Below are 13,683 nucleotides of genomic sequence, written 5' to 3'. Positions count from 1 at the left end.
TTGTTTTGTGCTTTAAAAAAATATAGCTGTAGCCTTGTATCCTGCATTTCTCCAGGGAGTCCCAGATCTGGCACTGAGGTGGGTTTTATTTGTTCACTGTAAAAACTGTTCCACTTCCTGTAGTGACAGCATGATAGCCGATGGGACCTTTCAGATAGTGGGCCTTTATTGACTCTGAGTGGTCTTTGAACAGTTAATAGTCAAGTCTTAATTAAAATAAGCTTTTAATTAAATCTTGTCCCTGATCCCCTGGAATATATACATTATTTGCTTTTCAGACAGTGTTCAGACCCACCCTGTCTGGCCAGAGAGAAGGCAGAGATATTGCAGCATCTCCCTTATGCCTGCCCAGGGAGCTGATCTGTGCAGGAGGGAGCGGTCTGGGACTTGACCGTGCTGCCCCTTGGAAAGCAGACTGTCTCAACAAACAGGTTTCTCCTGGGAGACCTTTCAAGAGGGCAGTGTTAGTCAGGGTGACTCGATTTGAATACAAGTTGAGGGCCAGAGAAGAATTGACTCCTGCCAAGAGGAAAGGTGGCTGTAGGGCTTTTGCCCAGTGGGGCATTCTTGTAAGAGCTTATCTTTGAGCAGGGGCAGAATATCTGTCTCCTGTATCTCTAGGTGTTACTACAACCTAGGCTCAGTGTAAACGGGATCACATGCTCCCCAGGCTCTGCTGGGTGAAACAGAGGTGAGCCAAAGGCCCCTGCGCCTGTCCAGTGCAACCTTTGCACTTCAGCCAGAGGCAGAGGCCTGAGAGAGCACTGACGTTGCGGACAGGGCATCCCCTAACATGGGGGACACGAGGCCAAAGAGCACTTGGATGTGCTGTACAAAGCAGAATCATAAGCTTGAGCTTGCAAAGCAGAGCCTGATAGCACTCCTAGAGGTGAGTGCTGCTCTGAGCTCCCATTATTACTCTTCCAAGGCAAATAAATCTCTAGCTAATGCATCTCACAAGGAAAAGCCATACAGATTCCTCACTTGAATGTGACTATTGATAAGTTGTTGGGGTTTTTATTTCTAGTTTCTTTAAGAAAAATAATGGCAGGCTCAGCCCTTTGAGAGACAGGCACTTTCTTGTTTTTACTGCTTTTGCCTTCTGGAGTTTGTATCTTCTAGTTTTCCATGAGTGTAACAGAGTGTTGCCTGAGCAGCTTTCCATACAGCTCCAGGGACTCTCTGGTGGGATGGTGTGCCGTGCTGTGTCCAAGATGTCTTTCCAAGGGCAGAGGTGTTAACCATATTGTTGCATCTGTGCTATTCTTCAGAAGCTGAGTTACATATTTGTAGGAGCAAAGCAGCATGTTTTTGTTCAGATGCGATCAAGAGAAGGATATTTGAAAATAGGCAATGCAATTTTCTTTTTAAGTTATTGTCTTCTGATGTTTGAAGCATAGCGCTGCTGGTTCCTTCCACTAATGTGGAAGAGAAATTGCTTCAGTCTGAAACAATCTGTACAGGCAGTGTGTCTCCCAGGCTCGAAACTGTTGTCATCAGCCAGGATCAGAAAGAGCCACTGCCTGCGTGGAGAGAGACCTCAGCCCATGCACAGCTATGTCGCACGCTCAGAAATACCCATACCACTGGGGACACTGCTGATAGAAGGCTGTCAGCTGAGTCACAGTGTTTTCCATCACAAAATGTGCTGGGGATTCCAGCTTTTCCTCCAAAGCAACCAGAGTCAGGGAGGAAAACCTTAATATAATGTTGGAAATGCCTCAGATACTATTGCTCTGCCTGGGAACTGCGTGCACCAGGTTTGCTGTGATGGGGGAGACCTTGCAGACCTGCTTCATGTCAGGCTGCTCCATGTAATCTCCCTGTGCCAGCTCCAAACCCCCAAGTGCTGCTACTCCGTGCTGCTTTGCCCATCCACCAGCTGCCGGTGCTTTGGCCAGCCAGCCTTGTGTGGCTTTCCCCACAGAAGCAGAGCTTGGCCATTCCTCTGGAGTGGTTTCCAAACCAGGGATGCAAGGCTGCGGTTACCCAAAGTCTGCTCAAATGGCCACTGAAGGCAGAAACGGAGGACGTTTCCAGGAAATACTTGGACCTAAGGTTCAGTTAACTTCGCCTGCCCTCACAAGCCTGAGTCTGGCAGCTCTGTTCCCTGCACACAGGGATTACTGGACTGCACGGGGCAAGATGCATCCAAAACTCCATTCCTTTGTCTGTGTGAAGTGTGTTTAATGCATCCAGGCAACCCAGGTTGCCTGGATGACCAAGAACAGGAAGACCAAAGACAGAAAGACCAAGGACAGACCAAGGACAGAAAAAGTCAATGAGGAAATAAAGTAGTAAAGGAAGTTTAACATCTGCTAATATTGAACTGCTTGTCCTGACACTTTGCCCTGAATGTAGCCAGCCTGAGATTTGACATTCTAATTGTATTCCTGGGGCCCAATACGCTGCATCTCTCGTCTTACAAGGAAGTGAGCGGAGCTCTGAAATATTTGGCCTGTTCTAGACAAGCAGAAAAATGAGATTTTGTTGAAAGCTTCAAGTTCAGACAGCGAAGTGGAAATCCGGTCCATTGCCTCCTGCAAGGGACAGAGAGCGCTCTTGGAAGCCAGTGGCAGAGAGCACCATGGCCTCAGACCTGGCTTCAGAGCTGACCCCAGTGTTGGAGAAAATGCTCCTTCTGGGAATTAGTCTTCTGGTTTGCGTCCAGTCCTTAACCCTTTTCAACATAGATGTTCCATTGATGGAATCGACTCACCTATGTTTTAAACAAAGTGGCAGCGCTTTTCAAACACAAAATATTTAGCTTGAGATCATATAATAGTGCGAACCAGCATTGATAATGACCTTATTTGAATGCAGGAATTAATTGCTGGAGATAGAGGGATTAGCAGGGAAACAGAAGCAGCATCTGAAACATTTGAACAGCAAGTTGAAAGAGCTGCCTATTACAAATGGAAGGTCTGTAGAAATGCTCAGCTGATGTGAAGGTTGCTCGGCCTTGCTTGCAGATTATCTCAACAAGGAACAACACCTTTTTGGTGTCTGAGTGCCATTCAGTCTGAAGTATCTATTATCAACCAGCTAATAGTCTTTGACTTACTGGAAGTGAATTATTTAAAGGGCAGTGCAGCCTCTTCCATTTCAGAGATCTCCCTGGTTTTAGATTGGGAGTTTTTTGGGCCCAGCAAGTTTCATCAGATGTCACTGACCCAGCAGAAGTGGATTCACAGTTCACGGCAGGAAACTGAACCACACTTAACGGGATGCGGTAGAGCACAGAGCAGGTGCTGCCAGCATCGCCACAGCGTCTCTCCATCCAGCTTTGTGACTTTCTCTTCCTTTCTTTCTCTGTGTATTTAGATATAGGGACACATACAGAATAACCAAGAGCTTCGGGTCTGAGCACTTTACATCACAAAACATCGCTTGCTGCATCCCAGCTATCAGGACACTTTCTAATTGGAAGTGAGGTTAAATGCCCTGCGACTTTCAGGGCTCTGAGCTGCTGAGTTATGCTGCACATATATCCTGTGGGGCACAGAGGAGGGGAACAGCAAAGGTATCAAGGAGATCAATCCTTTCCTGTTAAAAGGAGGATTTGCTTTTCTGAAGCAGTGTCCTTGATGAGTCTGTGTTAGAGAGAGCTGGTTGCTCTCCCCAGGCACCCTCACTTGCAGAATTTACCATGTCCTGTTGTGCTGATGAAGGGGCAGGGTGGCACTCGTAGCTGAGGCAGAATTACAATTCTCCATTCATTCTCCAAGCATTGTGCTTTGAATGGTTTATTGCAGACTGCTCCCCTCTCCAGAGCCCTTGTGCCAATGCTGCTGACTTTTCTGCAGAGCCTTTTGCCCTTTGTCCTTCTGTACTTTCTTCCTGGCATGAGGAGCTTTTGGGCTCTCTTACATATCTCACCTGAAAATAGATTTTCCTTTCTGCTTTAAGGAATAATTCTGAATTACCAATTCTACGTTGGTATTCTGTTACAGAGCTTAAAAAGTGAGTGGCTTGTGGTTTAATTGGTTTAAAATAAAGTGATTTCATATGCATTTATAGATGATTTTCCTCTGGAGTCCAGAAGAATTTGGGAGCTCTCAGAACACTTTCTGGTTTGAGTACATTGACTTGATTTGGGCCTAAGACCACCACAGGCATTATCGGAGAAGCAAGGGGTCAGGGACGGGCCATCTCTCCTCCAGACCCACCAAAGTCCTACCCAGGCACTTTCGCAAGCGCTAGTCAGACATTGGGATCCCTGCAGCTTTCTCTCTGGTATGCTCCTAACAGGCTGCGACTTGAAGATGGAGCATTTTAAGGCCATCCCCATGTGCCCTTCTGGCCACACCTTAACTGAAGAGGGGAAATGCACTACAAGAGTCTCGTTTGCATGTGCGTGTATCTGCCTGTTTGTGCTCCTGCATCCTATTAACTTTTGAACCAGCTGACTGATTTCAACCCCCAGATGGGCTGCAGTTCTTTTGCACCTCAAGAAGAAAGGAAATCAGGTAGAGGAGGGAGATCTAAGCAGTGCCCCATATGAAGGAAAGACTTAATTGTGCATATGCACACTACTAGAACTAGAGAATCTTTGTGGGCAAACACCTTCTGATGGCCTCAGCCTGAGAAGATCTTCACTTGGAGATCACAGTCAGTCATGAGGTCTGGTGTCATTCATTCCAGTGTTTGTAGAACTTCTTGAGCTTTTGCACTGGATGCACTGGAAGAATAAGTCCTCAGATCTATTTACTTTTTCCAATTTTGCAGATCCTTGATGAATGGTTTGGGCGGACAGTCATCTGCTCCTGTGTGAAGCTAAGCTACGACCATGCACAGAGTATGATTGAAAGCCCTGGGAAGGTGTTCTCACCTGAAGAACTGCCTCCTGTTTCCCCTCAACACTCAATAGATGAGGTTCAGCAAGCTGTGCTGCATCTGCACCGAATCGCCCGACACCTCCGCAAACAGCGTTTCATCGATGGTGCTCTGCGCTTAGACCAGGTGAGTAATCCAGCATCTTTAAGGGGCTCCTGCTTCTCTGCACTGAAGCAATTTCATGTTGAACTCTCCAAGAATTTCCTGATCAATCTGGAAACTTGAAGGGGAAAGTCAGGCTGGAATAGAAAGGCAGGCTTGTGTGGCAATGTTTTCTTAAAAATGGCAGCAAATTATGTACCTAAAGCACTATGTAAAGTAGGATCAAAAGAAAAAAGTTCCTATTTTGTAAGGAGTGATCCATCTTCTAACATTTTTTAAAATCCTAAGGCTCTAGTGGACTGGGTAAGTAACTTGCACAATGAAACAAATGATGACAGTGTAATTCATTACCAAGCAGTTCAGATATCCTTAGTGCACACTTCACTGCAAAAGGCTCTTCCTCCACATTCATTCCTGTGCTTGCAATACTCACGTTTTCCACAACTTTCATAGCAGTTCTCTGGGCAGGGAAAATAACTAAAATGTTATCTAAGCTAATATTTATAGGTGTTGGGTGTGTTTCAAAGAAAAAAATTCAAGTGAGGAGGTTTTCTGTCTCGGGCAGTTTAAATAATCTTGTATCAGCTGTGGTATGTGTCATTTCTATTTTACAAATAGATCCAGATACTTTGTATTACCACAGCAAAAATACTTTTGCCTCTGAGACTCAGCTGCTGTGGGGTTGCTTCTGAGCTTTTTTGTGAGTAGGAGGTTCCTATAATTTATAGAACCCAGTAGCTGTCCAGACCAGGAGAAAAAGTCCTCTCTCTTTCTTAATATAAAGGAAGCTCTATTGTTTCATGATGCAAAATGAACATGAGTCAACATCATGATACTGCTGAGAAAGAAAGCATACCAAAATGTATAAACAGGACTGTTGTACTTAAGACGTGTGTTGTAATACTTCCATTTTACTCAAAGCTGTAGTGTCGTCTCCAGTTCCAGGAAAATGTGGTCTAATTGTAGAGATTTCGGTGCAGAGCAACACAAGCAATGAGTGTCTATAATCTGTGACCCTCCCTGACAGAGCAAGTGGCTTAGTCTGGAGAAGCTGCTGTAAAGAGGAGGCAATGTGTTGTTCCCCATGTCTAAGGTGGACAGGATGAGACATCTGCATCTTGAATTTTGGTAGAGGAGATTGAACTTATACTTTAGGATAAGCTCTCTGATGCAAGAATTGCAGTGCCTAAGGCTAGTTTGCTTACATCTGTTCTTGGAGGACTTTAAGGACTGGTTAGGCACATACCAGTGAGCCTGGGGCAAGGGCATTTGCTTGAGGTCCATCCTTGCTCTAAGGAAGTAGTCTGTTCTTAAAATTTTGCTCAAATAACTTTTGAAAATCAGACTTCTGCTTTGAACACATGCAGAGTTTGCTTAAACCTCTTTTGGAACAGAGGCTTCCCTATTCGAGATTTATCCTATAATGGCTAATAAACTGGGCTTTCATTCACAAGCACACACTGAATGCTAGAGGAATATAAACAGTCTTTGCACTTACAGAGTGATGAACTGGGAAGCCTTGGAGATATCCAGATTGGAACAATCTGGGGTAACTGGGAGCTGTGCTCCGGGAAGGTCACCAGCTACATTACACAAGTCTCACTTAGTGTTGTGCTGAGCAGTCACCATATGTGCCCGAGTTCAGTACCTGTTATCAAACCAAACTCAGGAAGGGTAAGTTTTAGAACACTTATGACATTTAAAATGGGAGGATTTGGCCAGGGAAGCATCCTGTTCCAGTGATACCTTGTAAAAGATCAGTGGTGTTTTGATTTGCCTTGTGCTGTTAAAGAGAACGCATTGGAGCATCGTATCAGAGATCTGGGTTAAAATCCACTGCTAAGAGCAGGGGAAACGGCAGACTTGATCAAAGCCTAGTGCCTAGCAGACAAAACAAACTGAATTATATTTCACAAGTGGCATTTTGTGCTGTGCAGAATCTCTCTCCTCTAGCAAGAACATCAGAGTGAAAGTAATGGGCTTTAAGAAGGAATTGTATTTTAATTCAAAGGACACTTTCACTGTGCTTTTTATTTTCTTTTCTACTGCCTTGATAGTTGCATTGTGATAAACCACAAAGTCCCCCAGTGCATGCAGAAAGCAGTAACTTACTGTAAGGTCTGAACACAACCAGAATGTGAGGGGCCTGTGCGTGGACATGTCCAGCATATATGGCAGGACAAAGCAATCCGTGGCTTTTAATAGAATGAGATTAGTCCCTCTGCCTTTGTTCCCCCACTTCCTCTAGTTCCCATGGAAGCAGTTTTGCCACCGGGTCTGACTTCCAGCCCTGAGCGAGTGAGCAAGGGTGGGCCCAAATGGGAAACACACCTTTCTAATCGCTGGACCTCTCACTGATTTCCTGTTGAGTAATGTAAATCCTGAACAATGTAAGACAAACTCCAGCAGGAAACTAGGGGCAATGAATTATCAGATTCCAAATAAACATGTGAGTGAAGGAAATGATCATCTCACAGTATTAAGGGAGGGGGTGGCTGGACATGGATGACTCCTGCTTTTCTTTTTCCAAGGGATGTGAGCCCTCTTCCTATAAATTACGTTATGTTTGAGTTCTACCTTGGGGCCACTCCTGATTGAACGGCCTTAACTCTTTTCTCACTTCTGTTGTGCCATTTGTCAGTGTGACGTACTCTTGTTCTTCCTGTTAATGTTAGAAAAAACATTAGGGGAAGAATCTCCCTTCCTGCTTTGTCATTGACCATGGTGGCCTTGGGCTGTCGGTCTCCCTTCCTCAGTTTCTCCTTTGCAATGCTGCTTATCTCCTCCACAGCACCAGTGTTATTTAGGATCGATTGTCAAAAACTAAGGACGTCTCTCAGTTGAAGCCATTCATGGACATATTTTTGTAATAGCACAAATATTAGTTGGCCAGACAACCCCTTGTACCCAACGTAGGATGGCTTCAGTAAGATGCAGCAATATCAGGCTGGATGTGCTGTGGTGATGGGAATACTTCCTGTTGAAATGTCACTGCTGTATTTTTATGACCTAATGTCAGCGCATCTGCTTGCCTAGGGCTTTATCTTTTAGCAGGAGTTTTAGAAATGGGAATCTCTGTTGCAAAACAGATGAAGAATATTTTTTGGATAAGTTGAGAATTACAGATCTGAGTGACACAGAAAAACTTGGGATGAATCAGACAGGTAGCGCAAGGTCTTGAAAGCTAAAATAGCCTTTGGATTTGGGGGTTTTATCACTACGTATATGTCTCTTTGAAGCTGTGTAATTTTGAATTCCTGCCTCGGTTCAGTCCTGGCCATGGCTACAGGTGTTCCTGCTGCTCCTTTTTCCCCTAGTCCCTTTCATCCCTGTGCAGGGGACTGTAGGATGGAAATCCTGCTTCATCGGACCTGGAGTCTGAGGATGGTCTATGCAACCAACGACATGTCTGTCATCTATGAAGTCTTGCTGTCCCTATAGCCCCATTCTGAGGCTTTTTCCCTAGAAACAGCTTCCTGTGCTGCCTGCCAGCTTCCTAGGTCCAGAAGGCAGCGGAGTGCTGAGCTTTAAAGGTTTCAAGTCCTTGTACCTTCAGCAACTAAGGAACTTATGAAACTTTGTCTACACAGACAGAGATTAATATATTTCTTTTCCTTCTCATTTGGAGCTGCAGCTCTTAGATGTCAAGGCAAGAGGTGCCTTATGCAGTAATTTACGGTATTGCCCAGGCCCCCACCACTCCTTTCTGTCTCTGTACTGTGAAATGCCACCCCTATGCTGTCCTGTCATAGCTCTTGGTGCACCCACACTGTAAACTGAAACAGGAACCTGACCTGGTTTAAAGACCAAAGTGAACACTCCCCACAACCTCCCTTTTTTTTTTCCTGGCTATGTTACTTTGAAGCTGGATCAGTTCCCCAAACCACAACTTTTAGAAATGCTGGCCAGAGAAACAGATAGAAACTTGCCTTCAAAAAAGCCGTCAGGGTTGCACAAAAGCTCCTTAGCTCAAGCCTGCCTAGAGGAGACCTGCTGATAAATGGTTCTCTTTTTGGCCTCCGCCGTTTATAAATGAATCACGAGGACAGATGCCTACAAGAAGACAGGTTAAAAAGGAATTCTCTTGTGCATATTTAAAATGAGAACACCCTGGGATGCTGATCTGTCTCTATGACAACTTCTGTGAGTTGAGTTGTGGCTTCTGTTGTTCGGTGATGCTGCCTTTGCCAGTGCACTTACACCCGTACGCTCAAAACATTGGCTTTGACCAAAGTTTATTCTGAGAATAATGCAAAGTGCATTTACATTAGACCAGTTGGTGGCACTGAATTATTTGCTAGAATAACTTACCTCCTTGTTTTCTGCGCAACAGACATTTCAGCTTTTCTAGTGGTTACAAAAAGGGAAGAAGGAAGGATAACAATGGTAAAGAGGAGTGTTACTCAAGTATAAGAACTGAACTGCAACTGAAATCATCTCATTTCTGTTTGCTCGCAGTCTATGTGCTGTGTGACTGTCCTGTAACCTGAGCAGGAATTGCTTTCCCCTGTGGGTCTCTATTGTTTTGAATAACTTAAAGATTGTAAAAATTGTATTATTGTACCTCTGCACCATGCTGGAGAACTTACCTCTGGTCCTGTTCAGTGACTTCTGGTGATAAGGAAGTGAGTGATTTTTGCAAATCTGAGCTTTATTTAATTAAAGTTGATGGGATTCCTGAAGCAACAGAGTATTGCTGCCCCAGGAGACATAGGGAAATGAGCAGCAAGCCCCTGAACACCACGGTATATGCTAGCAGTGTGCCAGCTCCAAAACACCTGAAGTTGCATGGAGTGCTGCAAAAATTCACCAGATCTATACAGTTGTTGATGCTCTCAGAATTGACTTTTTCTGCATTTACCTGCCTACTTGATGCAAGCAGCTCTGAGAAGTTGTCTCAAGCCATCCACATGCAGCAAATAAGAAGGAAGAGGGTCATTGTATGTGCAGGATGTGACACTGCAAGTTGGGAACTTTCCTATTTAGTTGCAGTTAATGGGATAGGACAGAAACCCATATTTTTAGACAGTAGTTTCTGCTAATGCTGTTTAATTGGATCTCTCAAGAGCCAGAGATTAATTACTATCTCCATTAAAATTTTCCCATATGAATTACTGCTGGATATAATTATGGGAAACTGTTTTGTCATATTTCCTGCCTCATATCTGTATGATAGACATTCTGCACTTCTCTTGCTATGTGGAAGTAGTAAATGTCTCTGCCCATGTTAGGCAGCCATTGTACGCAAAGTACGATATAGCAGTGTAGGAATGGAAAGCACTTTGGGTTGGAAGAACTGTTTAGCTGGGGACATAATAGGGCTATAATATTGTAGAGACTTCAGTTAACTGAATGCTTCTGTATCTTCCCTCAGAGCATGATCTGAATTTATGTTCTAAAACACCACTGATGCAAGGAGACCGTCTTGGCTCAAGAACTCCCTGAAGCAGTGCTTAGGTTTTCCAGGAGTCCTGGTGGCAGCTCCGTCTGCCATCCCTTCACTCTCTTGCCTGAGTGCAAGCACCTTTTGGGGAAGGTGTAAATGTCTTGCTCCAACCACTGACTCTTGGCTATCCTCACATCTCTCCCTGGGAGTGTTGCATTGTTGGATTTTGGGCCAGTCTCAAAGAGAAAGTCCTGCTGCTCATCACCTGGGATGTGGCACTGGTACCAAATTCATCTTGGGTCTGATTCCCTCAGGGTAGGTGTACAGAGCCACTTACTTTGGCCCAGGAGAAATTCTAAAAGGCCCATTTGTAAAATCCTGAAAACTGCCATGATACCTCTCTAAAGAGGCTGTTACAGCAATGATGTATGAACGTAACAGCACAGGCAGGATGGGCTGCACGTATGGTGCTGTAAGATAAATGGAAGTGCAGACTGACAAGGCGCTTTCACTATTCGCTTCCTATCACAATTCCACCATTGTCTGCTCATTTTCTTTGATGTCTGCTTAAAGAGGCATCACTGATATCCAGAATGGGGACAGCAGGTGTTGTACGATCATTATGGACAGTTGCTTATACTGTGATCCATAAGGCAGCTGAGGGGATGTTGGATGTATCTGGAGATTAATTTCCTTTGGGGATTTTAGCCTTTTGCCTAGCCCCAGTTAGTAAGTCCTAAATGAGCATCTAAAGCTACAGCCATCTACTTACTGAGGGGATACTGCTCTTTCTTGCCTGAGCAATCAAAATGCATTTTCAAAGGTGTGTTAGTGAAGTAGGAGTGATTGAAATGTCTTTCCTGCAGCACCATAAGGGAACGTGGTACTTCGCAGACGAATATGAAATGTCATCATTGCCATAAGGAAGAGCTAATGGCTTACGTCAGACAATTTGCGCACATACAGAGTATGCACATCAGAATGAGATATTGCAGGATCGTGTTATGGAGTGGGTCTGTGTTGGCTGAACATCCTTCTGCTTGCACGGGGCTGTTTGCATTGCCAGTAAGTTTCCAAGTATTTTGATTAAATTAGGATTTCAAGTAGAAAGCCCTCAGAATCTAATTGTCGTGGGTCTTTTGCCCTGGGATTTTAATGAAGTTCTCCCAGGGGTGTGAGTAGGATTGATGTCCTCACACATGTCCCTCCATTCCCCCATCATTCTTTTAAAGCTGAGCAGCTGTGTCCCAGCAGGAGCAGGTGGTGAAGTGGTCGAGCTGGCTCTGGTAGGAGGGGGGGAGTCGGACACTGGAGCACAGGGCTCGGCTGTGGAGCATCGTGCTGGGAGCCACTGCAGCCAGATGTCTAGGCAAATATGGCTGGGAAGGAGCTCCCCACACAGTGGTGCTCTGGCATTAATTTTCTGCCAGTAATGCAAGAGTGGGTTATGAATTTTTTTATTCTTCTTGGAGTAAGTAGTTCAGCCACTAGCTCAGATATGCAAACTCTCCAGTCGTGTACAAGTGGCTTGCTTCTAAACAAACACGGCTTAACCCTTGAGTTTTATTAAATCCACTACATACCTGAAAGCTCAGAAGCTGCTCCAAGAAAAGGGGTCTTGTGTGCTATCAGTCACAGCGGTAGCTTCTTTTGTCTGCCAGCCTCAGAGCAAGCATCAGAGGGGAGGCTGGCTTCATCCTTTCAGGCCATGGGAAAGGCATGAAGAGGTCCAGCAGCTTGCCTGTGCTCATGCAGTGAGTCAGTGGCAGAGCTGGCAAGACAGCTTTTTCCTGATTCCCAGGCCAAAGCCAGTGCCTCAGGCCAAAACTGACCATTCTCTTCCTCTCACGTTTATTACTGACAGCTTTTGAATAAGCATGACAGCTACTGAATGAGAACCAGTGCTTTTTTTGTTTCTGCTGTTAGTTGCTGGCCCAGTTACGGTCAGTTTGTCAGCTCCCCAGCAGGTACTGCTCATGGCCCAGAGCAGAGAAATAAGCCGCATCGGTGTAAAAGGCTGGACTGTGGCTGATGCTTCCCTGCAACACAGAGGTAAGGAATGTGTTTCACAAGGGATCCCTCTTCCCAGACCTTTCAGCTCTCTCAGGCTTTGGCAGCACACAGCTCACCAACACGTGTCGGGACCAAATGAGTGATCTGATATCCCGTAGAAGTCTTATCTTGCTTGAACAGGGCAGAGTTGCAATGGGCAGTACTTCCTTACACTCTCCAAAATGCTCGGCTTTTTCTGGTAAGTGAATCCAGTTGCTGGTCGGGCTTTGTAAAGGGGGGTGAGCTGGCAGTTGTCACACGCTGACTGCAAGTGAGCGTGAAGGTGTCTGTGTGTGCTCCAGATCTGTGCATGAAGTAGGCACATCTTGGTTTCCTGGGCTAGCTGGATGCAAATGTGTCTCGCTGTGTTTGTGTGATGGGTGGCCTGGGATGGATCACTTGTAGGGACCTCAGTGAGTGCCCAGTGGCATCTCTGTGGGGGGAATAGGACCTCTGTGAGAGGTAGCATCTTAGTGCAAAGGAATGTGTCCCAAATGTGCAGATGATAGCTAAGCTGAAGAGAGGATTCAGTGTTTGATCTAGCTGAGCAAGCCTCTCTCTGGTATTTTTGAGGTTGGTGGGGAGAGAGATGGTGGCTTTTGCTAGTTATGGTGAACGAGGGTTAAGATAGAAATACGAGTTCTCTCAGTGCAGCAGAAACAAACTGGTTCTTGAGTGTGTCTGATGATAAGCTAGATAAAAGACTGGAAAATAAGTGTTTGTGTGGAGGTGTGTGTAGGGGTGAGTGTTGGGGTAAAGTTCTGATTTTTATTTTTTATTGAAGGAACAATCCTTGCTCCCAGAGAGTCTTGCCCTCCAGTTGATTGTTGGTGTTTTTCTTCCCTGGTGATGAACAGACGTCATCAGAAAGTCTTTTGTTGTTTCAGATTCCGTTTATCACGTATTTGAACGGAGACTTGACAAGGGTTTTTTTCAGGTATTAATTATAGCTGACTGCATGGCTAATCCATCATTCCCTTTAGATGGAGTCACTGTGCGTTGAGTGATGTAACTTCAAATGTGATCAGTCTGCCATAGGTGAAAATGTAGCAGCTCTTTGTCAGAGCCAGTTCTATTTCACCTAACAGTAAAGGGAAGAAAGGCTAATTGTACAACAACAAAAGACGACATTTGGAAGGAGATGAAAGATTCAGACACTGCAGTTCTCTGCAATTCCAAAGCAAGAGTGGGGGGGAAAAAATCTTGCTTTCCATGGCCACAGCTCATTTTATGAGGTGTCTCTAGGCATGATCAGTCCTTCTGAGTGCTGATATGTTTTTTCTGTTCATACTTGTAGCACCAGGATG

At 45.0% G+C, this 13,683-nt stretch overlaps 1 protein-coding gene across 7 annotated transcripts in view; it reads left to right on the top strand.

Moving 5' to 3' along the window:
- The window catches only part of DIS3L2 (DIS3 like 3'-5' exoribonuclease 2), a 203,533-nt gene that overhangs the window by 129,191 nt on the left and 60,659 nt on the right, over positions 1-13,683 (top strand). For all 7 annotated transcript variants that reach the window (XM_064516730.1, XM_064516733.1, XM_064516734.1 and 4 more), the window contains one exon: positions 4,729-4,962. In XM_064516730.1, coding sequence (XP_064372800.1) covers positions 4,729-4,962 — 234 coding nt within the window. The remainder of the gene's footprint in view (positions 1-4,728; positions 4,963-13,683) is intronic.

Source organism: Dromaius novaehollandiae, chromosome 9 (assembly GCF_036370855.1).
Source record: "Dromaius novaehollandiae isolate bDroNov1 chromosome 9, bDroNov1.hap1, whole genome shotgun sequence".
Classification (NCBI taxonomy): Eukaryota; Metazoa; Chordata; class Aves; order Casuariiformes; family Dromaiidae; genus Dromaius; species Dromaius novaehollandiae.
Note: the sequence above shows the minus strand (reverse complement) of the source record. Positions and strands in the feature narration are given on the sequence as shown.